General features: G+C 42.4%; 1 protein-coding gene across 5 annotated transcripts; it reads left to right on the top strand.

The window, feature by feature from the left end:
* Positions 1-14,895: 14,895 nt before the first annotated feature.
* Positions 14,896-24,074, top strand: SIKE1 (suppressor of IKBKE 1). 5 transcript variants are annotated; one of them, XM_029573217.1, is made up of 6 exons: positions 14,896-14,958; positions 16,146-16,282; positions 18,251-18,356; positions 19,076-19,218; positions 20,631-20,744; positions 22,506-24,074. In XM_029573217.1, the coding sequence occupies exons 2-6, from the start codon at positions 16,148-16,150 to the stop codon at positions 22,602-22,604; spliced, it is 597 nt and encodes a 198-aa protein (XP_029429077.1). In that variant the 5' UTR covers positions 14,896-14,958; positions 16,146-16,147; the 3' UTR covers positions 22,605-24,074. The 5 variants fall into 5 exon arrangements, with proteins under 5 accessions (XP_029429077.1, XP_029429075.1, XP_029429074.1 ...); XM_029573215.1 differs by having other exon boundaries at positions 14,898-15,130; XM_029573214.1 differs by having other exon boundaries at positions 14,898-15,190; positions 16,146-16,306.
* Positions 24,075-24,964: the final 890 nt, after the last annotated feature.

Below are 24,964 nucleotides of genomic sequence, written 5' to 3'. Positions count from 1 at the left end.
CTTCAAAGAGATCTATATGGGCAATGGAGGAATTATCTAGCTAGATCAAAGGGTTTCCAAACTGCACCCTGTCACCTCCCCACTCTGGGGTAAATATAACTGGCTGGGTTCAATCCACTTACCCCGAGAGAGAAAGGCTATCCTGGGTGGGAGGGGGGGGGGGGGGAAGGATACACACAATTGGCCTTTCCAAATCTTTCTCTGCCTCCTCTCTCCTATAGAAATAACAGATGCAAGGTCCACAGGAACCTCTGTACCCACGGACCTTGCAGCTGCATTTCAGAACCGCCCCAAAAATATAGCCGGGTATTTCTCCTTGAGAATTAGCCACATGGCACACACCCCACCTCCCAGACACTGTCCTTGAATATATATTTGGAAGAAAGAACTTTCAGGGAACAGCAGAGTTTTTTTGGCTTTATGATCAGTTTCCAAATCTTTCTCTGCCTCCTCTCTCCTACAGAGAGCATAGCTCTCTGCTTCTACGGCAGGGGAGGAAGTCTGATACTTCGTGCAAATCCAGCATAGCTCTCTGCTTCAACGGCAGGGGGAATGAAGAAAAGTGGATCTATATACAGACAACAACCAACAGGGACTGAGTCGCATAGTCTGGGTAGACAAATGGGCATGGGTGTAGCTTGCTTATTGCGGCGGTTACTACCCCTAACTAATTTAAGCTAGATATTACATTTAGATGCAGCTCCAACACTGCTCCTTGCATTAATGGTGGGGGTCGAAGGGAGATAGAATCAAAGGGTTACTAAGAGCCAAGAGTAACAGATAAGTATGAGAAAAAAAAAAAAAAGTGCGAAGCTTGCTGGGCAGACTGGATGGGCCGTTTGGTCTTCTTCTGCCGTCGTTTCTATGTTTCTATAGGACATGGAAAGAGCTTGTAGACCAACAGCAAGTAAATGAAAATAAAACAAATAACCCCCCCCCCCCCAGTGATGTGTGGCCCTGTCCAGCTCTGGACGGGGTCTCTTCTAGCTGACAAACAGCAGAACTAATAACATTCCTTAGATGCAGCAGGCAGATATCCTGCCGTTTGCTTGCATGCATTAATGAAATCTGGGCCAGTTCCACAGGACATTATTTATATGCAGTCGCTTCTTGGAGAGCCCTCAGATCCTAAAGCGGTGTTGCCCTGCAGCAATGGCAAGGAACTGAGCTATAAATTGTGCAGAAAGCTTTAAAGGAGCAAGCGCTCCCCCATTTATGCCCCCTGCATCCCTACAAGAGGAAAAGAATTCAAGTTTGTGAGCAGCGAGGACTGCTCTCCGGCTGTACTTTGAGCTCAAACTGCAGCCCTTTCATTCATAAATCCGGAGCAAACAGTGAAGAACTTTGCCCCTCAGAATCTCTCGCCACTATTTGGGCCTCTTGCATTTTTCCGACTAAGCTCTCCCAGCACTGCTTTTCCCCTGTGTCCCCTCCCCCCTTCTCTAGATTTCAGTATCTCTTCCTCTTCCCGTTTATTGTCTTAAGAAAACACAGAGAAGCCACCCAAATACCTCCCAGAAACTCATTTGTAACCCTGCTTATCTGCCAGGCCTGCAGTGAGAGAGATGAATGTGCAGGCATGAAAAGAGAGAATGACTTCCAAAGAAAGGAAACCCCTCCATCTAGCCCTGTAATGAGCAAGAGGAATGGTCCTGCTTTACCCTACAGTCCATCCTTGGCACCTGATTCTTCAGGACCTCTGCCAGACCAGCACCGTGAGTCCCCGTTTTCCAAGCTCGCAGTCCAGCTGCGCTGATCTCCTGCATGGCCAGATCTGTGCAGCTGGCCCGCAGAGTGCGGACATGCTCCTGCGCAGCACCAGCGTCGCGCCAAAAATATTGACTGGTGATGAGCGCCAGCTAAATTTAAGCCTGTGGGAGAAAAGTCTTAATGGATCCGGCCCTAGTTCTAGGAAGACAAAATAATTGTATTGCCTTGCAGCTCGTGACATCGAAGTTTCATTGCGCCAGTGCAAGAACTGTCCGTAGGAAATGATGGCAGAAAAACAAAAAAAAGTCCAAAAACTAAATTGACCAATCCAGTCTGCCCAGCTGAGATTCTTCCACTCAGGGTAGATGAACGCATATGTTCAAAGGGTTTGCTGGATGTGAGCTTTCGTGACCATGCAGGTTCCCTCCTAAGTGCTACATGTTGCAATGACCCGATGAGCTCTCTAAAGCTGGTCACCCATGCATTAAGTTAGTGCAATAAAAAGGTCTCGCCTACAGCTTGCTTGTTAACCCTCATTTCTACCTATCCCACATGGCCACCACACAACCTGATGTGGATTGGAAGAGTTTAAATAGCTATCCCGTGTATTTCTGTTTTGAAGTGCACGTGAACTTCAGAAATCACTTTATGAATTAAATCCCTTGTGTAAGAACTATCATCTAAAAATACCTGCAGAGGAAAATGGTCTATGAGAATGAAAAACTGTGTTCTTGAACAACTTTTGCATTTTAATGCAGGATTAAGCACTTTTACAGTTTTCCTTAGAGAAACGTGCATTTAATGTTTGGCCAATAACTTTACAATCTCTGTGTCATATAAGACAGCTCCTGTGACAAGTGGCATTTTGGAAAGAATGCCCACTTTCCTCATTCTGGACTTTTTACATTTAAAGAACTGAAGAGTTAAAAGACTAAACTTTTACATTGTGAAGGTAGCCAGAAACTCCAGATCAAAAGGGCCAGACTGAGCACGTTCCTGGGTTTAGTCTGAGTGCATCTATGGACATGTCCTGTCGTTTTTACCGACACTGTATCTATTTTAGATCGCTGAGCCATTAATTCACCTAGTGGTGAGATCAGGTCATGACACAAACATAGTTCCCCACTTCTTAAGGGAACTAACAGGGGAAAAAATACACACATTTTTTAAGAAAACCAGTTATGATGTGTATTGCAAATCATAAATGATAAACATTGTACAGGGACATTAAATGTTTAAATGTAAAATCAAAGGCCTCCATTTAGGCACCTGGAACCACAAGTCCATAGATGCAGACTGACTAAGAGAGAGAGCTAACCAGCCAACTTAAGTGACCAACGAACACTATAAGTGCTCACTGCCACTGTATAAATAATACAAGGTCCTGGTTCAAATTATTTCTACACAGATATGTAGTGGGTAGGGCATAACTCATTAGAGAATGGGCTCTTGTGTCTGCAGTGCAGGCCCTTAGAGATTTATCCGGTATGCCAAGAATGACAGCCCTTGACTCCATGATTCCTTCTTGGTGGGGGGCTTGCTGGGTTAAACGTAACAATAAAGAAGCTACCCGGAGCAGCTTTCTGGGGTCTCTGCTAATTTGCTGAGATTCTCTCCTTTGTTTAAGATTCACTTGACAGGAATTTTATTGATGGCGATTAGAGGTGGTTTATGTTCCATTAATGAGGTTGATAATAGCTAATTACTGGAGAGGAGTAAACAAACCCGGGCCAGACCATGCAGTGAAGGGTCAGTTATGCAGAAAAGATCCAGCTGGACCAAGCACGACTTCCTTTAACTACTGAAAAGCCAAACCTTACTTAGATTACAGAAATTCTCAAGGCCACATCTTTAAAGGAGTTGGATTTTTTTTTTTAAGACAAGAATTTTCATACTCCAGTGGGGACCTGTTCTGAACTATAATAACCATAGAGGCTTCCATGGATCTTCTTGGTAAGGTCAGTTTCCCACACACAAAGCCTGAAAGATTGTTGGGTGTCCCCTCATTATGCAGTGGAACACAAAAACAGGTCTCTTCCCCTGTTCTTTGTGATCTTCATTTCTATAGTTCGCTGTAAACCGATATGATGTCCCCACGAATATCGGGATAAAAGTCTCTTTACATAAATCAATCAATCAATCTAATGGAACGTGACCCATCCTAGCGCGCTGCTGGCACGCTAGTGACAAGGTTAGAGAATATGCTGATAGCACGAGTGAAGGTGGCAAGGCAATGCTATGCTAGCTATCTTGGCTATCCAGCGTAGGTTTGTTAAATGCTAAATGCCGAGCGGGAAGCAGATAAGGGGGAATCCTGCTTCTAGCTCTGTATGAGGGATTCTGGGGGAGAGAATTTGGAGTGCGGATCAGGAGTAGAGACAGAAGCCAGAATGTTGGGTGGGCTGAGACCCCTTGGATTTGTTTCAAGTGGGCAGACAGGAGGGAAATCGGGAGGCTGGACCTGCAGACTGGACTGAATTAAAAAAAAGGCAGGCCTGTGAAATGGCACAAACCACATAGCAACATTTTGTTTCAGATGCCAAATGACACCAACGACATGAGAAATATTGTTGATATTTCCATATCATTTGAAAACGAAAGCACATCCTTGCTTTCCAGCTGCTTGCGCTGCTTCTGCTACCCCATTTTTATGATTTGAGTTGTTGTTGGTTGGCAGAGGCTGCATTTAACATTACAGGACTTCGAGTCCTAGAGCTGCTGCCCAGCATCCCCCGTGATGGATGGAAGAGGCTGGATAAGCTGTGGCCTTCCTGTTTGTGCTCAATGTTTAAACATGTTAAGCAACCTGAACTTTAAATTAGGCTGTGGGGGTAACGTCTTCCCATGCCTACAGTGGCTGCTGGTACCTGAAAAGGTAGAATATTGTTTTTTTTGCCTTCTGAATAAACTCATTTCTTTTTTGTCCAGTGGACTTCCTCTGCCATATTTGTTTCTTTCTGCTTAGGAAAACTCTAGTACAACAAATACATATATTGGCTCCAATTGTTAAAAAAACTTGTTTTTAAAATCATCTTGAGATTATCCTTGTGTTTATCCAATAAACATTATCGCAGCCTGCAAAAAAAAAAAAAAAAAAGATTTAAGATGATTGCAAAATATGTTAGGTTTGCTCAGTATAAACGTTTCTCCTGCAGTTGTTTCCATTGCTTCATGGTGAGACCGCACCTTCAGTACTGTAAGCAATTCTGGTCGCCACATTTCAAAACAGATATAGTTGCACTGGAGAAAGTACAAAGAAGAGCGACCAAAATGATAAAGGGGATGGAACAGCTCCCCTATGAGGAAAGGCTGAAGAGGTTAGGGCTGTTCAGCTTGGAGAAGAGACGGCTGAGGGGGGATATGATAGAGGTGTTTAAAATCATGAGAGGTCTAGAACAGGTAGGACTAGGGGGGGGACTCCATGAAGTTAGCAAGTAGTACATTTAAAACAAATTGGAGAAAATTCGTTTTCACTGAATGCACAATTAAGCTTTGGAATTCATTGCTGGAGGATGTGATTAGGGTAGTTAGTGTAGCTCGGTTTAAAAAGGTTTAGATACGTTCCAGGAGGAGAAATCTATAAACTGCTATTAATCAAGTTGACTTAGAGAATAGCCACTGCTATTACTGGAACTAGTAGCATGGGATTCATTTAATGTTTGGGTACTTGCCAGATACGGTTGTGGTCATAAATTTACAGACCCCTGGCAGATTTTGTAAGATGTTTTAAGAAAACATGAGTGATCAGAGAAAACACATCTTATTTTTAATGTGTTTCAAATTAAACTATTATGCACCACAGAATAGCACAATCATTCAACAAACCATAGCAATAAAGGAAATAATAAAATGGTCCTGTTCAAAAGTTTGCATACCCTTAGTTCATAATATCATGTATTGCCCTCTTTTGCATCAATGACGGCTTGCAGTCTTTGTGATAGTTGTGAATGAGGTCCTTTATTTTCTCATGTAGTAAAGCTGTCCATTCCTCTTGGCAAAAGCCTCCAGGTCCTGTAAATTCTTTGGTCTAGCATGAACTGCATGTCTGATTCTCCCCAAAGTGGCTCAATGGTGTTGAGGTCCGGAGACTGTGATGACCACTCCAGAACCTTCACTTTTGTTTCAGATCTTTGTCATGTTGGAAAATCCAAGTGTGCCCCATGCGCAGCTTCCTGGCTCATGAATGCAGATTCTCCTCCAGTATTTTCTGATAAGATGCTGCATTCATCCTGTCATCAGTTTTGACTAAATTCCCCGTGCCACTGTAGCTCATACACCCACAAAACAGCAGAGATCCACCTCCATGCTTCACGGTAGGGATGGTGATGACTCCTCTCCAAACATAATGTTTATGGTTATAACCAAAACATTCAATTTTGATCTCATCACTCTAAATTATTTTGTTCTAGAAGTTTTGAGGCTTTTCTAGGTGTGCTGTCTGGCGTATCGTAAGCGGGCTGTTTTGTGGCTTTTTTCTGGCAACTCTACCATGCAGCCCATTTTTGTTCAAGTGTCTCCTATTGTGCATGCTGAAACACCCACACCACTCTGTTTCAGAGAAACCTTTATTTCAATAGAAGTTGTTTGTGGGTTTTTCTTTGCATCCCAACAAATTTTCCTGGCATCTGTGTCTGAAATCTTTCTTGGTCTACCTTGGTATTAACCAAACCCATAGTTTTCCACTTCTTGATCAGAGATTGAACCGTACTGATTGGCATTTTCAAATCTTTGGATATCCTTTTATATCCTTTTCCTGATTTGTAAAGTTGAACTACTTTTGCTCGCAGATCCTTTGACAGTCCTTTTTCTTTCCCGATGCTTCAGTAATCACCAAAGTCACTGCAGCCCTGGATGAAATGCACAAGGGTTTTTCAAGAGCTAAGAAACTCATTGACTATTTACACACAGACACTAATTACAATCAAACAAGGCCCAAGTGTGAATACCTACCCTTCATTGCCATCTCAACCTGACTGTGTGAATTTGACTGTATATTATCAGCGCAAATATTCAAGGGTAAGTAAACTTTTGAACAGGTCCATTTTATTATTTTCTTTATTGCTATGGTTTATTTAATGAGCATATTATTCTCTGATGCATAAAATAGTTTAATTTGAAACACATTAAAAATAACAGACATGTTTTGTCTGATCACTCGTTTGTTTTTTTTTAAATACTACACATCTTACAAATTCTGCCAGGGGTATGTTAACTTATAAGCACAACTGTACTTGTAACCTGAATTGGCCACTGTTGGAAACAGGATGCTGGGCTTGATAGACCCTCGGTCTGACCCAGTATGGCATTTCTTATGTTCTTTCATACAATTAGGAAAGTGGCAGAAATCAAAACATAACTGTCTGATTTTCGGCCAGAACAGTCTGTAGCAGCTAAGGAAATGCAGATTACAATGTTTAGCCCTGGGGCTAGCCCATGGCTCAGTGGCGGTGCTGTGACAGCAGCACTCACAGACCCTGGCGGCAAGGACTGGGGACACCTAGTGGCCATATTTTGGGCCCAGGATTTCAGGGTTCTGGCCAAGAACTGGCAAATGCAAATTGGTCAGGGATGTGAAACAGGGGTAAAGCCTCCGGGTGCTTGCGAATGAAAAGCTCCTGGCATGAGGTCCCAGTCCTGGTTCCGACTGAGCTGGAAGCTCGAGCAGGGGGAAAGCATCAGGTGAAAAGGAAAGATGTTTAGCCCTGACAGTCAACATTTCAAGTTGAATAGTAATCAGTTAAATGAAACCCAGTTTGGAATGTATTTGCTCCTACATGAGAGAACTCTCAGATGGCAGATCTGCTTTCTGTAAGGACCTGGAGGCTTGACACCCTGCCACGAGTGCTGTAAAACGTTCAATCAGGCATGACCTGCAGTAGCTCTAATAGCCGGACGTATGTTTTACCCAGTTATCAATGATCAGGCCTCTTTTGCTCAGCCTGGCTTCCATCCGCTGGACATTTGTTTACAGCGATCCAAATACTGAGCAGACCCATCAGCCAAAGGCACCTGGTGTCGGTGCTGGGTGTATCTTCCACTTGTGTCTTCCTGGGATAATTAACAAGAAGAACGGGGCCGCCCAGCCTGCCGCCTCCGCCAACCTGTCCTCACTTCCGCATTCACCCAAACACTTCCCTCTGTCCACCAAAGCCCTGTGTGTCATGGCATCCCCTCATCTCGAGCAGCACCACATTTTGGAGACCATTGCCATTGCATTTTGAATGTACAGGGACAAGACTTTTCACTTTTCTTCTTCTGCACAGAGCAAAATACTTGTAAAAAATGCACATTGTTTTTCATGGATGTAAGCTCTATTGTGTGCCAGGCAGCACTTAAAGCTCATCCAATGAGCAGTATTTATTTAGATTTTTATATTCTGCTTTTTGCACTTTAAAGTGGATTATATTCAGGTACTTCCCTATCCCCAGAGGGCTTATACTCTTAAGTTTGTACCTGAGGCAATGGGGAATGAAGTCATTTACCCAAAGTCACAAGGCGCAACAGTGGGACTGGAACGCTGCTCTAACCACTAGGCTACTCCTCCCTTCCCTTGAAATTATTTCCACAACTCCCTCTGCATTTCTGGAAATCTTTGAGGGCTGGCAAGGTAGGGGAAGTCATATGGGTAAAAGCATCACCAATTACAGCGCCCACATCTAACTGCTCCATGCACCATGTGTAACATCAGTGCCCAAGTCCAGCAATCACCCATCAGTTCACCCGGGCACAAGCTATTGTGGTTCCTTCTAAAGGAAGTGAGGGTGAATGTATTTCTAAATCTACCATATAAAAATAATAATAATCATAAAAAGTACAATTTCTGTACAGATACTATTCAGTTTACTTTTGAAATATTAGTCAGTAGGTTGTAGGTGGAGTTGCATTAAGTATTTGCGTCTGCCAGGAAAAATCTAAATTGCGCTTTGACAAAATACAGTTACAGGGCTAATAGTTATTAAAAGCATTAAAGCATTAACCTCTAGGACCCCCATTTTTTACTTTGTATGCACAGATAAGTGTTTTAATCAGACTGAAGTTAAACAGTACAGGAGCTCAAGAGACTGCTTTCTGCTTTCTTTGGTTTACACAAAGAGAGATGTGATAAGAGGCGTCAAGAAGAATTAGAAAGGATTCACAGCCTCCAAGGGAGGAGGAGTAGGGAGTCTGGGCCAATGGCTAGATTCAGGGTGCAGTAGTGTCAGGATTGTTTGGAAGGAAGTGTGGCCATGATAGTTGGCTTGGATCAGGGGAGAAGAGGCTGATGGGGGAAAACCATAGATAGTAATTGCAAATAAGCTTTATTGCACTGTAGCCCCCGAAAGAAACAGGAATAAACTGCCAAACCATGAAAAATGAACAATGTTTTTATAATTAAACCATGATACATGGAATATATTTATGGGTGTGGGCTATTTATTCTGTATAAAACATTTAACAAATGCAAATTTAACTGGCTAGTGGTTGGCTAGTTAATGGGACGGAAAGGGCTGTAGTCCAGCCATCATTCTTTCTCTGGTTGTACAGTCACTTTCCTTTCAGTAATCCCCTTGGACAGCTGTTAATAGGAGAGGAACAAACTGAGATTGGGAGCCCTCTGGGGAGAAGGAAATATTTACAGTACCTGAATGTAATCCACTTTGGAGTGCTGAAAAGCGGAATATAAAATAAATAAGGATCAATCTACCCTTCTGCACTGAAGTCTGGAATCTGGGTGTGGTTTTCTTTGTTAGACCCCTGCCACCTGCTCAAAATAAACACCTAAGCATCGGAGAACAGTGATAATATATCTAGAACTCTCCCCCTCCCACTCTCAAGGAAAGTAAGCTCAGCTCTTTAATGACAATGAGTCACTCAAGCTGGTGCCACATACGGAGAGAGCTGTGAGAGCTGAAGGACACAAACAGGCTGCACCATCAGCAAGTTTTCATCACCACCATAAGCCTTTCAATATTTAAGTCTTTGAATGTTTTAAATATTTTTTGTATGCAGTAAAAAGATTACTTATCTTATACAAACATTCATTGGAGTCAACATGTTGAGCGACTCGGGTCCAAAGTTATCTCTTACACCGGATAATTGTAAAAAAAACGTTGTTCAACAGGGATGTTCTGCCACCATTGTTCACACTAAATAAACCGCCACGGCTCTATTGTGTCCAAAATAAACCACTCGACTCTGCATCGGGGTATCCTTATGGAAACTTATGCTGAACTTGGACCGGGTCTCACTCGTGATTTCTTTTTAGTTAATCAAAAGCTTTCCATGAAAATTCAGGTTAAGGCAGGCGTCCGCACGTCCTGTTTTTAAATGAAATATGAATGGAGCTCTACTGGTAGTAACGTAGGGTCAGCATCCTCTCTGAGCCATGTATTGCAGCTGATCACAGGGAATGGTCACCGTGATACTATCGCTCCAGGGTTGTTGTCTATCCACTGGCTACCTGTTATCTGGCACACAAAGTTCATGCTGGTAATTTTGATGTTTAAGGCTATTCAAGGGGCTGGTTCCAGTTATCTGAGGGAGGCTCTTTTGGATTATGCCCCATCCCAAATAGTTCTGTGTTTCTTCTTTGAGTGAGACACACCTAATGGAAACTTGTACCCAAACTTTTTCGGTAGCAGATCTCTGACAGCAGCTGGGATATCTGTCCTTTAGGCTATTGGTTAGGCTCAAGTTTTGTTTGCGATTCTTGTATGTTCTGATTTGTGTTTATGTTAATATACCGTATATTTATTGGTCTGCTTGGTTTTATATTTGACCTGTCTGATGTATGTTTTGACCTGTATTTTTGTTTTGTGTTGCTGTATACTATCTTGTCTATTTTGGTTTTATCAGTGGCGTATCTAAAGTATTTGGCACCCTGGGTGGATACTTCCTTTGGCACCCCCACCCTGAAAGGTTCACTCCTCTATCCCCCTCACCAGTGATCTCTAGTTCCCCTCTCCCTCACAGAGGCTGCCTCTCTTTCTCGCGCACACATACATACACATCCTCACACAGGCTCCCTCTCTCTCTCGCACCCATACAGCCCCTCACAAGGCTCCCGCTCTGTCTCCCCCCACACATACACAGGCTCCCTCTCTCTCTTGCACACACACTCCCTCACATAGGCTGTCTCTCACAGGCTCCCTCTCTTGCACATATCAGACACCCCTACACACAGGCTCCCTCCATTTCTCTCTCACACACACACACCCCTTCATACAAGCTCCCTTTCTCCCTTTCTTACATGTAAACACACCCGCTCCCAGTCTCTTACTTACATACACACACACAAACACATGCGCACTCCGATACACACATACGCATGTTCCCAATCTCTTACTCACATACACATACTCACACACACACACACACACACACACACTCACACACCTTCCTCTCTCAATCACATAGGCTCATGTGCGGTCATTCTGGGCCACCCCTTCTTCAGCTGCAGGTAGGATGGAGTCGACCTGTGGCTATCCGGCTGCTCTCTTCCGTCTTTCACTCGCAGCATTCTGGGCCTACTACATCTTCTACCACGAGCAGGATAGGCCACACTCCAAGCCTGAAGGATATTGCCACTCTGCCAGTGCTCTCAGGTCAGAGCCTCTTGATGCTACCCCCCTCCTGGCTGTCAACCGTGGGGGACTGCCACCTTGCCCTCGCTTAACATCCACTGGGTTTTATACCTGATTTCTTTTTTATTTGTTATATTGTATATTTGTTTTAGTTCTTAGCCACTAGGAGCAAGTATTTTCAGAACTAGTGGTTACAAAGATTTGAAATAAATAAACTCTGCTTGATTACCTGCTATTAATTAAGTTGACAGCCATTGCTATTACTAGCAACAGTAACATGGAATAGACTTTTTTTGGGCCCTTGCCAGGTTCTTGTGGCCTGGTTTGGCCTCTGTTGGAAACAGGATGCTGGGCTTGATGGACCCTTGGTCTGACCCAGTATGGCATGTTCTTAAGTTCTTATGATTGCTGTAGCTGAATATTCTGATATAGCAGCTTGGTTGTATTGAGATTTTATTGGTAATGACTGCCCACTGTCCAGCACCTTTTTAACTGACCAAGAATTTTTTTTTAATTTCAATAATGTGCTAATTCCACAGTTGCCTTGGCTGGTGGAGAAAAGCTGGCTTCCAAATTTGCATGCAAAATGTTCTCCACCAATTCCTGAATAAATGCCCATTTTTATCTGTGATTGTGGTGGCTGTGTTAATCCATTTGAATATGTAGAAATAAGGATCAGGAAATAAGTCATAAGTGAGACATTTTTACAAGATTAACTCAACATATGGCAACTGAGAGCTGCACACCCTTTAACAGAGAAACTGGAATTACAACTCCATAAGATGCAACGGGGCAAAAGCAGGTTTGGATCAACTTAACAGGATTAACCTGGGTCCACTGGCAAAACTGTATGCATAACCAAGAAGGGTTTTAATAATACCACATTCCAAAAAAATGTATGACCCACAGTCATTGAGCATTTGCTAACTGAAGTATGAAGGACCTGTTATAAACAGTTTATTGGCGATATCCAATTCAGCTTAGTTGGTCTGCCTAGTGACTCTGTTTCTGGATGGTCCTGGCTTTTTGACAGCCTCCTCCTGGTGCAACCCTGGTACCTGTGGTGCTGATCTCAAATGGAAGCAGGACTACAGATCCCAGCATGCATGTAAGTTCAAGAAATCAGGATTGGCCAGAAGCCTTTTTCTGAGCAGCCCTGGCGTCAAGCACTAGGACTTCCTGATGTTATTACTGTCGGTTTGCCTATCATTTCCTCATTTATTAAAAATGCTCCTCTCTCTCTCTCCATCTCTGAATCTTGTCCACTTTCAAATTCTTCTCAGTGTTGCAACAAATCAGAGATAAAAGCAATTCCAGATTTTCTCATGGAGACAGGAGAGTGAGTTTCTGCTCTTTCCAGGCTGAACACACAGGGTTTTTCCCTGTTTCGGCCTTTCCAGCTTTCTGTGAGGTTCACTAACTTTCCTAATCAACGCCTAAGAAGTGCGCTCAGTCCTGCTTATACCTGCTCTCATAGCTTTAACTTGTTCTTCAGGAAATATTACCTTCTTAGGCTTATTCTTTTTTTTCCTGATTTGTCACACTGAATATTTATTTTTCTTTACAATGATCATGTTTCCATGTTTATCTCTGTTCCGCCTAATCCATAAGGCTTCATTTGATGCTGCTCTCCCTAAGGCCTCAGGCCTGTTGTACCATCATTGTCTCTTGGCAGTGACTGCTCCAGGGATCTCCTCTGTTCCAGCCTCCAGTAATTCGCCCATCCTTGCATGCTTCCACAGGCCTGTTTTTCTGCATCGGAATGTGCTGGGCACACTGCGGTTTTACCCCTATATTTCAGTTATGTTACTGTCCTTTATTCCAATATATTTCTCCGATGTTGTAACATGCTTTGAGCTCTGTAGACGGAAAAGCATGGCGTAAACAGTGATGATGATGATAATTTGGGCTTGATAGCGCTTACATAAGTTTTATCTCCATGGCCCATACTGATGCGGGATTTGCACATCACCATGGTAACCATCATCTCTGTCCCCTAAAGCCTTTTGTTCTCCTCTCACCTTGATGAGCAACCCCTTTTGACCCTGATGGCACAAATTCCAACTTAACTGATGGGATTCTTTGTTCCCCCTTGCAGCTGCTTCAGGTATCCCAGACTTGATCATTCCTAATAAGCAAAAATGCACAAATTAACTTTTTTGAAATCAAAAGCAGGGTGAAAAAGAAAGAAAGCACTTAAAATGTTCAAATAGCCCCCTTTGGAGCAGGCTCGGGTGCTCTGATTGGCATCTTGGAATGCCACACTTAATTTTTTTGGATGATGTTTTAACCGTTCTTCATACAACGCTTTTTCTTGCTGGGTACCGGTAAGAATTCCCCTAATGCTCTTGAAACCTTTTTTTATTTTTGTACAATCAAAAGCTAAAAACCTTGCAGTACAAAGTTAAAAAGTAAGAATCAAGGGCAGATGATAGGACTCTCCCCAACAGTAGCTCCCTTTAGCAAATCAGTAACAAAGGACCAACTTAGAAGAATGGGTCTTGTGTCATTTCAACTTGAGTGGAGGATGTTTACTGTGACAAGGAACAAACAGAAGAGATAAGGTGACAGCTCCATAGATCCCAATCCAAAATCCATCAAGCAGTGTTTGAGGGGTATTTACACAGATAAACTAGATCCACCGGGTCAAGGATGTATGTGAACAAGATGCAAATATGTCTGGCTCCCCAGTGGGGGAGGATGGAAGAGAGGCAAGGGGTTCTGATAAATGGAATTACTCACTTGCTTCACAATCTTTTTTCTTTACAAAGCTCATTAAAGAAGGGCAGAAAAGTTGGCAAGATATGTTTTTTGGAACCTACTTTTGGGTTTCCAAACGCCACACCCATAACTATTACCTTGCAAACTGCATTACTAGGGGGATAAGGCAGCTGCCAGTTAAAATAATCATTATTCATTTCTTGAAGGGAATATTATGTATGTTTTGTTATACTTTTATACCGCCCTCTTGTTCAACCTAAGGCAGTTACATCAAGCGAATACAATAATCAAAATACGTATTAGTGTTTAACGTTTTGAGAGCTCCTCCTGCCTAATAACCACCACCCATCATTACTAAATTTTAAATAGCTCTGGGTCTTGTACCGCGGATTTTCATCAGGACATCCTCTTCCCTCCCCTTCTATGCAGGCATCACAAATTTAAATGCTTCTGGGCTTCAATGTCTTTTAGGGTCTTTTTTCTAGGTCACCTTTTTTATTTTGGCTCAAAGATGGTTTTGGTTTGAAATACTTGAAATAAAAAGCTGCGATCATGTTCTTTTGCCCTCACCCTAGTTTCCATGGGGCATTTCTTTTAAACTGAAAACGAGCCACCCGGGGACTTAAGCATGGGAGTCCTGCGATGCGCTACCAATTCTGGCCTGGGTGTGCTGCACGTGCTGGGAGAGTCTTTCCTTCCTCGCAATAGCGCAGCCCTTCCCGGAGGCCAAGTGTCCTCCTGCCCGGAGGGGGGAGCTCTAACCAGCAGGAGTTGCAGCCGCTGCCTGCCTCTTTCTTTGACTGTAACGTAACGGTTGCGCGGCGGCCGCGGAATCTTGATTGGCTGCTTGCTATCCAATCAACAAGCTCCCAGCCCGCCTTGTTTGGCGACGTCACGGGTAACCAGGAAGCGAGAGGAGGCAGGCAGGAAAGGTGCCGTGTACGCGCGCCCGCACGCCCTTCCGGTAAAGCCTTGATTCTGGAGGGTGGGTTCGGCTTGGGCTGGTGTCACATGACCTGGGGCAGAGCCGTCTCCTGCCCCCAGCTGTGCCGGGGCTATTGCAGGGCTGCTGTAACAACAGAGTCTGCGGTGACCTGTACGGAGTGAGCTGCGAACGGCTGCACAGAGTGTGGGAGGTGAGACCCCCATGCGCCATTAAGGATTGGGCTGTGACTGTACAGGTTGGGCCCTATGAAGTGAGTTGTGAGTTTGAATTATCAAACTGCATTGTGGGAGCTGAGACCCTCTGTTCCCTGTAAGGACTGGGCTGTAGTGTTAGACTGCATGGCGTATGGGAGGCGAACTGTTAAGGAATGGACTGTGACCATCTATTACTAGACAGTGCACAGTCCGATTGAAAACACTGTAGATGCAAAACTAATTTTTTTTTCCCAATGTGCCTGCTTATGGTATGTCCAGTTCATAACTTGTTTTATCCCCTTTTCCTCATTCGGGTCTGTATTCTGTGAAATTTAGAGGTTTTATTTTATTTATTTATTTATTGTTTTTATATACCGACATTCGATCGAGATATCATATCTGTTTGCAGATAACTAGAACAAATAAGACATAACCATGCTTATTGTACATTATAACAAGATAAAAGTTTGTAACAAGATAACAGATTGTAATAAGATAACAATTTGTAACATGTTAACAGGGAGAAACGAGTAAATGATGTGTGCAAAAAATCACACACAGGAAGGCGTTGCTCTCCTTGGGATAGAACCAAGCTATAAACCTGATCTACCCTAATTTTGTAATTGCTTTAAGGAACTTAAGTTATGGAAGTACACAAGTTCTTCAAGTTTTAAATACATAAGTAAAGCTTTGCAGCTCTTCATTGTGGATGCGTGTTGTGTATGCTTTCAATGTGTGCATACTATATAGAGACATAGTAGGTACCAGATCCCTTCCTCAAGGAACTTCACCGTATAAATATGAGCTCATGGAGGTACCAGTTAAAGTGTTGAACTCTGTCACCTGTCTTGTAACTCCTAGGCTGCAGTGCCAGCTTTCAGGGATTCAACAACCTATCTGTGAAAGTGACTGGTAGTTTTTATTTTATGTGGAACTGGAAGGAGCAATTTATTGTACTCCCCCCCCCCCCCCCCCCTGTAAACTTTTTGAAATATGTTGTATTCATTTTAGCTATGACATGCACAATAGAAAAGATCCTGACAGATGCCAAGACTCTGCTGGAGAGGTTGAAAGACCATGATAGTGCAGCTGAGTCCCTCATCGATCAGTCCACAGCCCTGCATCAGCGAGTGGAAGCCATGAAGGAGGTGGGAACTGCCCTGTCAGAAAAGGTACCATGAGTATCCCTGGAGTGCAGTTTGTTTACATGCAAATAAAAATAACAGAGTAGATGATGACAGATAAGGGCCACTTTGCATGTCCAGTCTGCCTGGGTGTCTTCCTCTCTGATTTATTTATTTATGAATTACTCCTCTGTGTCATGCCCAAAGCATATATAGGGGCCTTTGTTTTCAGTTTTTATTTTATTTTTCTTGGGAATTTCAAAGTTCTAACACAAAAACCTGTGAAAAAATGACTCAAACAGGAGAAAAATCAGTGGAAAAAGCAATTTTGACTGATTTTTCTATTAACATTGAAATTCTCAGGAAAAATAAAAAAAAAACTGGAAACAAAGATACCTAAACATATAATAAACAGCAGGTCCTTCCTGTCTGTCCATGAAGTTGTTTAGGGTAGAAACTGCCGCTCCATGCAGGTTACACCCAAATTTAGCACAAGTGCTTACACACACACACGAACCCTATATATAATACAGAATACAATAAATCCTGCATCATAATTACATCAGATGAAGAACTTGAAGTTATATACCTTAGATTCCCAGTGCTATTCTAATTGTAAATTTTATCACAATTGCAACTTAATCTAAATTTGTTGTAATCCACCTTGAGGCCATTTGTAGTGAAAAGCAGAATATCAAATGCCTATAAATAAATAAACATAGAAAATGCAACCTTGGCAGCATAAATTACATTACAAACAAAATATAGTATAAAATCCCTTAGGAAAATTGTAAAAAATCATAAAACACATATACTAGTATATTAGCTTCCATCCTCACAATAGATCTTGTGTGGTCCTTAAAAAAACCCAAAAAACAAACTTCTCTACTGGGCCCAGCTTTTTGCAGAATTTCCTCACATCTAAACTACCTAGCTGGAACAAAGTAATCCCTCAAAGGCTTGCCAAAACAGCCAAATCTTTACACTTTCCCTGAGATTCCCATATTTCATCCTTAAATGCATGGTTCTGGGGATTGCATTCCATATTTGGGATATTACAATTGAAAATGCCTTCTCTGGAGTTCCTGCTTACCTGCCAGTGGCTCCTGGAGGAACCTACAAGAAGTGTTCAGTTTTTCCTGCTGTAGAAACAACTTTACCCATTTTTGGCGTTACATGTTAGCATCAGTAGTTTTAAACTGGGAGCGGAATTTCACTAGCACTTTGGGTGAGTATATAACTTCTCATGCTAAAATAAATACCAGCTCTTCTCTTCCCCCGGGTTTTTTACCCAGTTTCTCAGCCCTGTCCGTATCACTGCTCTCTTTATCTGTCCCACACGTTTAGATTCCATCACCTCTTTTGGTAGGCTATTCGAGGCTTTGTTAACCTCTTTGTTTCTTACAACTCCCATATGTAATCTAGCACCCAGACAACCTCTCTTGGCTTCCCATCATGTGTTGTAAAAATCCAGGTTCCAAAAACTGAGGTGTGCTTGTTGATGTTGGTATTATAACCATGGCTGCTCTGTGCAGGTTAGCGCATTTGTCTTAGAAAACTGATTCAGCTGTACCATTCATGTTTTATTGGCAACCATGGCCACACTGTACATGATACTGCTGTCATATTTGCTGCTTCTTTGCTGATGCATTTTTTACATTGAATTTTGTAAGTTATGGCTTACTTCTTAAGTTACCTAAGGAGCTTCCTGCATAATCCATAAACAGAGAAGCTTGGGAAAGGTATATACCCTCCAAGTCTCAAGCTGTTTGCCACAAACCCCTGAATTTTTCTCTCATGGAAGTCTATACTTTGCTCACCTCTCCAACACTTTCAGCTGCTGAGAATTGATTTTAATATAGCTGCATCTCCAATAAGTTTAGGAAATCTCCAGCAAAGGTTTTGAGACCTTTCCAGTATGTAACTGAAAGTATTTGGGCGACAATAAAAGAGAATGTCTGCTGAATTTTGTTTTTTTGCCTTTCTTCTCAGTACCATGAGGATGTGACTGACCTGAAGGACATGTCCAAGTACAAACCTCACATCCTGCTTTCACAGGAGAACACACAGATCCGAGACCTCCAGAAAGAAAACAGAGGTTAGCTTTGCTCTGAATGGAGTTTAAGTGGCTGCTAAAGCCCTTTTCCATGTCCAGAATGATTTTGCTCTTAAACCCAAACTGCTTAACTCGGTATCTTATTATTTTTATTATTAATTACAATTTGTGTACTCAGAACTGTAGAAGGTATTTGACATGGTGCCAGGCACCTTGACCAAAGAGGTTACACAGTCATTGGGTACTGGACTGAAAGCTGGGGTCTCCAGGTGTACAGCTCTGTGCTGAGTGATAGACAGACAGACACACACTGCAGTTCTCTTTCACATCTGCAGTGCCTGCAAGCTTTCTAGCGTGTTTCCAGTTGTGCTGCTTATGTTCTCTCTCACTTTACACCTGCTGACTGCAGCCTGTGGGCAGAAGAGTATTAAAAAGTTTGACCCTTTTAAAAGGCCATATTTGGCACTAGCAGGGTCACAGTGGTGTGCTTGGAAACATTACTCAGGCATTTCAATGGCAAGCAGTTCTCATCTTGGGTCCTTGTAGGCCCCCAAATAGGTCTAATCTGCTCAATAACCACAGCTCCTATGCATGTGATACAGTTACATCCCTTTTTTTCCTAAGAATTAGGTTATTTTGCATTCTTCGTTTGACCCCAGAAACCAGATCTCTTTGAGGGTCCTCTAACGTGCTGGAGACATTTCACTTCCGTGCAGCCTTTGCTTTCCTGGCAGCAGGATAAGGAAGGTTCTCTCTTACAGAACTATGGCTGTCCCTGGAAGAGCACCAGCACGCTTTGGAGCTCATCATGACCAAGTACAGAAAGCAGATGCTGCACTTCATGGCAAGTAAGAAACCATTGGATGCTGAACCAGTCCTTGACGTCCATGAGGCCTACTCCACGGTAAAAGGCATTTACAGCACCCAGTTGACTTTCTTTGATTTCTGTTGAGCCAATCATATAGAATCAAACCAAACCCAGATATAACACTTTTTTTTCATTTCTTCTAATAGATATAGTTTTAGTAGCACTTAGATTTGGCTGATTTTTAAATTATTTGGTACTATCCAGTTGCAGCTTAGCTTCAGCGATAGTAAGTTAATATCCAAGATAAACCAGCGACAAGGCTGATTTAATTAAAGATTTAATGCAAAATAAAATGGAGCAGATATTTACACAGAAATGATTTATACAGGTAATCTGTAACCTTAGGCAGGCAGGTCAAAAGCAAGTACATTTACAATAAAAGTTGGATTATAAAAGAAAACTAAAACGATGCTGACTTGGTGAATTTTTAAGTCTGTTATGTGGATTTACAAAATTGCTCTCAGCACTTCAGGGTAAGGAGAAATTGCTTGAAGGGAAACAGAGCTTGTTTGTGCCGTCCCTGCAGACTTCCTGTGGCTGTGAATGGGGGATTATCATTTTTGACTGCTGCTTCTTTCTGCATGTTCATACTAACCTTCATACTAACTTTCATACTAACTTCATACTAACTTTCATACATGTTCATACTAACTTAAGACTTGGCTTTTCAAACAAGCTTTCCCCTAGAGCCAAGAACACGAAGAAAAGTCTTTTCAAGCCCACAACGAGTTATTCAGATCTATTTTTTTTCTTCCTTTGTTAATCAGAAATTTCAATGTAAAACTTATTACTTTGTTTTTGTTCAATGTAAAACTTCTTTTATTCTGTTCTATGTAAACCGCTATTTGTAGCGATAGTTACTGTTCTTTGTGAACCGGGGTGATATGTATATTATACAGGAACCTCCGGTATATAAATTAATTTAAATAAATAAATAAATAAATAAATAACCAGGAGTTACAGCCAAAGCCATGCTTTTTCTTGATTTTTTTTTTTTTTTTTTTTTTTTTTTTTGCTCCCTGTACAGTATCTAGAAAGCCTTTTCAGTATTTACCGTTCAGGTCTGTTTCTTATATTTCCTTTCTGTCATGTTAGTGGCTGTGCCTGGCTACTGAGGGTCACCTGCATAGTGCATCTTCTTCCCCAGGACCCCTGAGAAACTGCTGTTTTGTAACCCTGGGGCAGTAGATGGTATGGAGTATCAGTCTGCACGAGCAGTGCATGTTATATTTATTTATTTCAAAGCAAAAAAAGAAATGAGACCAGGAATTATAATGGCCAAGAGCTGAGCCAAATTCGATGACTGACTACTCTCAAATATAGGTTATGATGCATTAGAAAGTTAAAAAAAAATTAATTCCTTTCTTTTAAATATCCATAAGTTCCTGACTGTAGCTTGCCTTTAAGTGTCACAAAATGGACTTGTTCTTGCTTGTCTTTATTTGCAGGAAATCGAAGATCAGATTGACAGAATATGTGCACTGGGTGACGTGATGAGAAAAGCTGTCCGAGTGGATGATGACCAGGACTATAAAATCCAGGAAAGACTGGTCCAGCTGGAAGTAAGAGACTAGAGCCAAGGCTGGCTTTGTCACCAGGGTTTTTGCCATTAGCAAACATTCCTGGCTATCCCCTCTGTTTCATGACCCGAATCTTTAGTACCACATCTTCTCTAGCGCCTCTTGGCAGCTACATCAGATACTGAACTTAAAAACGTGAGCATAAATTGCTCGGATACTTAATTTTGATCTGCAGTTTATTTAAAAAATTTGTATACTGCCAATCAGTTTCTTAGTTTACAATAAAACATTCATAACAAACTAAAATATACAAGCTAATATCTAAAACAAAATAAATTATAATACAAATAAAAAAAACATGACAGCTGGTCAAAACTAACTAAAACCCTCTCTGCACAGACTCTCATTAGAGGATATAGTGTCTAATTAGTAAAAAAAAAAAAAAAATGCTTGCTGCAATAGGTGAGCCTTCAGTAATTTCCTAAATCCAGTTCTCTGCCCCATTCCCACCATATGGTTCCTGCTGGAGTAAACCAACAACAGCTCCCTTAACAAATGAGAGAAATTATTCTCCACCTGCTGCTTTTAGTGCTGTACTGTAAACCAGCTGTAGCTATTGGGCAGAGATCCCACAGCACTCTTGAGCACCTTTCAATATATATGCAATTTTTTTTTCACATGTTTCTTCCAAGGCCAGTTCTATTCCTGATGTGAAATTTGCTTAGTTTTCAATGTGCACCATTTCTGTTGATTCTGTGCAGCCTGTCGTTGAGTGCTAATGCGAATGGCAAGACATTGATTTGTGAAGCCTTAAGTTTGCCCACAGGCCGGCTCAATGGCAGTGCTCTCCCTGTCGGCTGGGGCTTGGGTTGTTGTGGAGGCAGCGCTCACAGCTCCTGGAGGGAGGGAGTCGTAGCCACCATGTAGTGGTGACACTTGGTGCCCGTTCTTAGAACCCAGTGATGCATGGTTTGGGAAGAGGCCCTCAGTTGGCAGCTGGACTGGAGTAAATTAGGGGATACTGAACAGGGAGCAAACTCCCTGGGTCATTATGCATGAAGGCTCATGGTGCTAGATTCAAGCCCTGGCTCTGATTTGAGTTGGAAACTCAAAAGAAGGAGGAAGCTGCTGGGGTTTCCTTCTGAGACTCCCCTCCCACCTTATTAAAGAAAAAAAATCGTGTACATCAAATGCTCACTATTTTTTACAGGATTTTTCTTGTCTGTCGTTAAGTGGGGGTATTTTGCCTTGTCGTTAAAATCCAGCCTAAGATGTGTGTCACTGCCTCTTGTGAAAATCAAGAGTGTTGAGGAAGAAAATGTATCTTTTTAATAGTTTTGAAAGCATTTGGGTTTGGCTTTTTCTGCTAAGAAAGAATAGGCTTGGGCAGTGGATCTAGCTGGAACAGTTAGCGTCTCTAGAAGGAAGAAGCTAAGTGAACCCTGTCAGGGTTCGTAAAACAGGAATTTGAGGATCACTGATGTTTGCTTACAGTCCAGCTGCAGCAGCGGAGATGCAAACGGGAGGAGCTGGACTAGATCATGCCACTGAGCAGCTCCTGCATCTCTTTGCTGCTTCACTACCCTTAAAAACAAGTGTTAGCTGACTGTGCCATGGCAGACTAACTTTCATTAACCAAAAAAAAAGCTTTCATTTACTTTACGTCTGATAAAGATCAGGACAACATGGCATTAACTCTGAGCTAGAGATGAAAACTCAAATCTTTGCACTAGCATAAAGCTCATGGGCCCCATGCTGGTGATAACTTGGTGCCTAAGGCTTTCTGTAATGTTTGTTCTGCAGCTGGAAAACAAAGAGCTCCGAGAAATCTTACAAGCCAGTAAAGAATCCTTGAAGGCGAGAAAAAACACTACGGAAGCAGCACCGCGAGAGATGCTGTGATCCCGTCTGATTTCCTGCTACTCCTGACTGAGAAAACAACTTGAAATTTGGCTGGTGCTACAGTACTGAGCCATCAACACCCATCCGCAGAGGACTTGGAAAGTCTGCACCAGATCTGTTTTTCAGGATATCCGCAATAACCATGCAGAAGCTGTATTTTTTCTTACACATTTCAGCTGCGAACAAAGTTAATTTGCATATTCTACTGAGGGTCCCAAGCACCGTGTTTGGGGGAAAGAATGATATGTTCACTACATGTGTGTATAATGCTAGAATATAGCACTTCTGCATCCGCAGCAAGAGACAATAAGTGTTACTAAAAGATTTTTTTTTCTGTGTGACTCCTGGAGCCCTTCTCCTGGATGTCCTGTCATCTCATATTCCCAGCAACACAATATTAAACTGTGCAAGAAATTCCTGCTCTTGTTGCTGTGTTATGGACACAGAGTATTGTTTTCTAATCACCGCAGTGACATGGTCTTAGTGCTAACTGGCCATGCCTTTTAATGATGTATTTCTCCTTGGCAGGGCTGTCTGGTGTTTTCCTTCATTCCCTGCACAAGGACAGGGCTGTGTTTATCATTTCATGTATAATTCATTGAGTTACAGGTCTCTTTTCTGGCACTTAGATGGCTACGTTTGTGTGGTATTTCAGTTAAGTAAGGCCTGGTTCAGTGTGTCACTTCTGTAATCTGTAAATACTTGCAACTCTTATTGTAAAAAAAAAAATGCTGATAAGTTTTGCATGTGGATCCTGTCGTAATTTGGTGGATTAGTGCTGTGCTATAACTTATTACTGTATGCTGATGAGTTCTAAGCTTTTTCCCCCACAGAAATTAGAGATGAATAGATATGGGGAATAGCAGTGGCTATGCATTAGTATGCCACCAGCCCAATGTCTGTGAACAGCATTAGAGAGCTGGTTCTAGTCACTGAATCTGCATTTAAAAAACAAAAATGACTTTTAAAAGGGTGCATCCCAGACCAAACTACTGTAGAGACTTTGATATGTTGGTGGCAACAGTGTGTGGCCACCAACTCTCACCAGTGACTGCTTTGACATTTTTTTCTGCCACCTTTTTCAGATGCCCTAACCCAATCATTGGCCTCCTCCTGATCTTTTCATCCTCTCCATGTGCACTCAAGCAGCTCTTCCCCTGCCCATCTCCCCTCAGGCTGGCAGAAGTGCAGAGCACATTCCCATTCTCTTGCTGCTCGCCCTCTACTGCTGTTCAAGGTTCTGCTAGTAGGACCGAGGCAAATTGCTCTCCCCCTCTCCCATTGAGATTAGAGGGGGTAATGAAGTACAGCTTGAGGGAGAAGTATAGGATCCCTTGCTTAGGGCCTCTCTGCTTTTCCTATGGCTCTCAGCAAGCATGAGCCCCAGAAGCACAGGTACCGTGCAGCCCAGAACCATGGAAATGGCAGGTGTACAACAGAGAGGCCCTCGTTTCATGAAGCTCTGGAGAGCCACAGACTGATCTGGCTTTCAGGGGATCCACCGCTGAATATTCATCAGATCTGTATGTGTATAGATATTTATTTATTTATTTTATTTATTTAGAAACTTTTATATACCGGTATTTGTGGGGACATCATACCGGTTCACATAATAACTGCAAGGTTGGAAAGTACATTTCAACAGGGATAGTAACTGGGCGCGGGGATAACCAATAGGCAGAATGAAGGATAGAAAACAAGAAGGTCATAACGAGAGAATAACAATTAACAATTTACAATTTACATTGAATATCTCCTTAATATAAGGAGAGGGGGGGGGGGCTGCGGAGGGGGAGGGAAAGCTATTCTGTGTAGGCATGGTTGAACAAATTTAGATATGATTTTAGAGTTTAGTTAATGTGTGTATTTTGCTTTTCCGGCAAACCAGATCTCCTTGCGACTCTCCAACATGAATTTGCCTGATCTGTCATAGGCACCCCAGGGCTTTTTTTTTTTTAATAAAAGACTGAATCCTAATAAATGAATTTCAGAACCATAGGTGCTCTTGAATTAAGAGTAGTTGTAATTTTTAAGACATTCTTGAACAGTTTGAAATAGGTGGGAGTAGGGCTTAAATTCTACTATTTTCAGAAAGTTTTCTGCCACCACTGTCCCCTTCCATCCCCCTATCCTTTGCTCTCTCACCCAGCAGTTATCTCCCATTCTTGCCCAGCATCAGTGCTATGGTGCTCAGGATGATCTTTGGTCCCCTGCCCACCACCAGCTCAGCCTGTTTTATTTCTAAAGGTCCTGCCACCCTCAACTAGCCCAGTCACTTACTGTCCAGGGTGCAAGGAAGGGCAAAAGATATAAATAATGTGGGCAGAAGCAGGTGCTCTGGCCACAGTGGAGGCTTCTCT

This window comes from Rhinatrema bivittatum, chromosome 12 (assembly GCF_901001135.1).
Source record: "Rhinatrema bivittatum chromosome 12, aRhiBiv1.1, whole genome shotgun sequence".
Lineage (NCBI taxonomy): Eukaryota > Metazoa > Chordata > Amphibia > Gymnophiona > Rhinatrematidae > Rhinatrema > Rhinatrema bivittatum.
The sequence above is the reverse complement of the archived record's forward strand: the minus strand, read 5'-3'. Positions and strand labels throughout refer to the sequence as shown.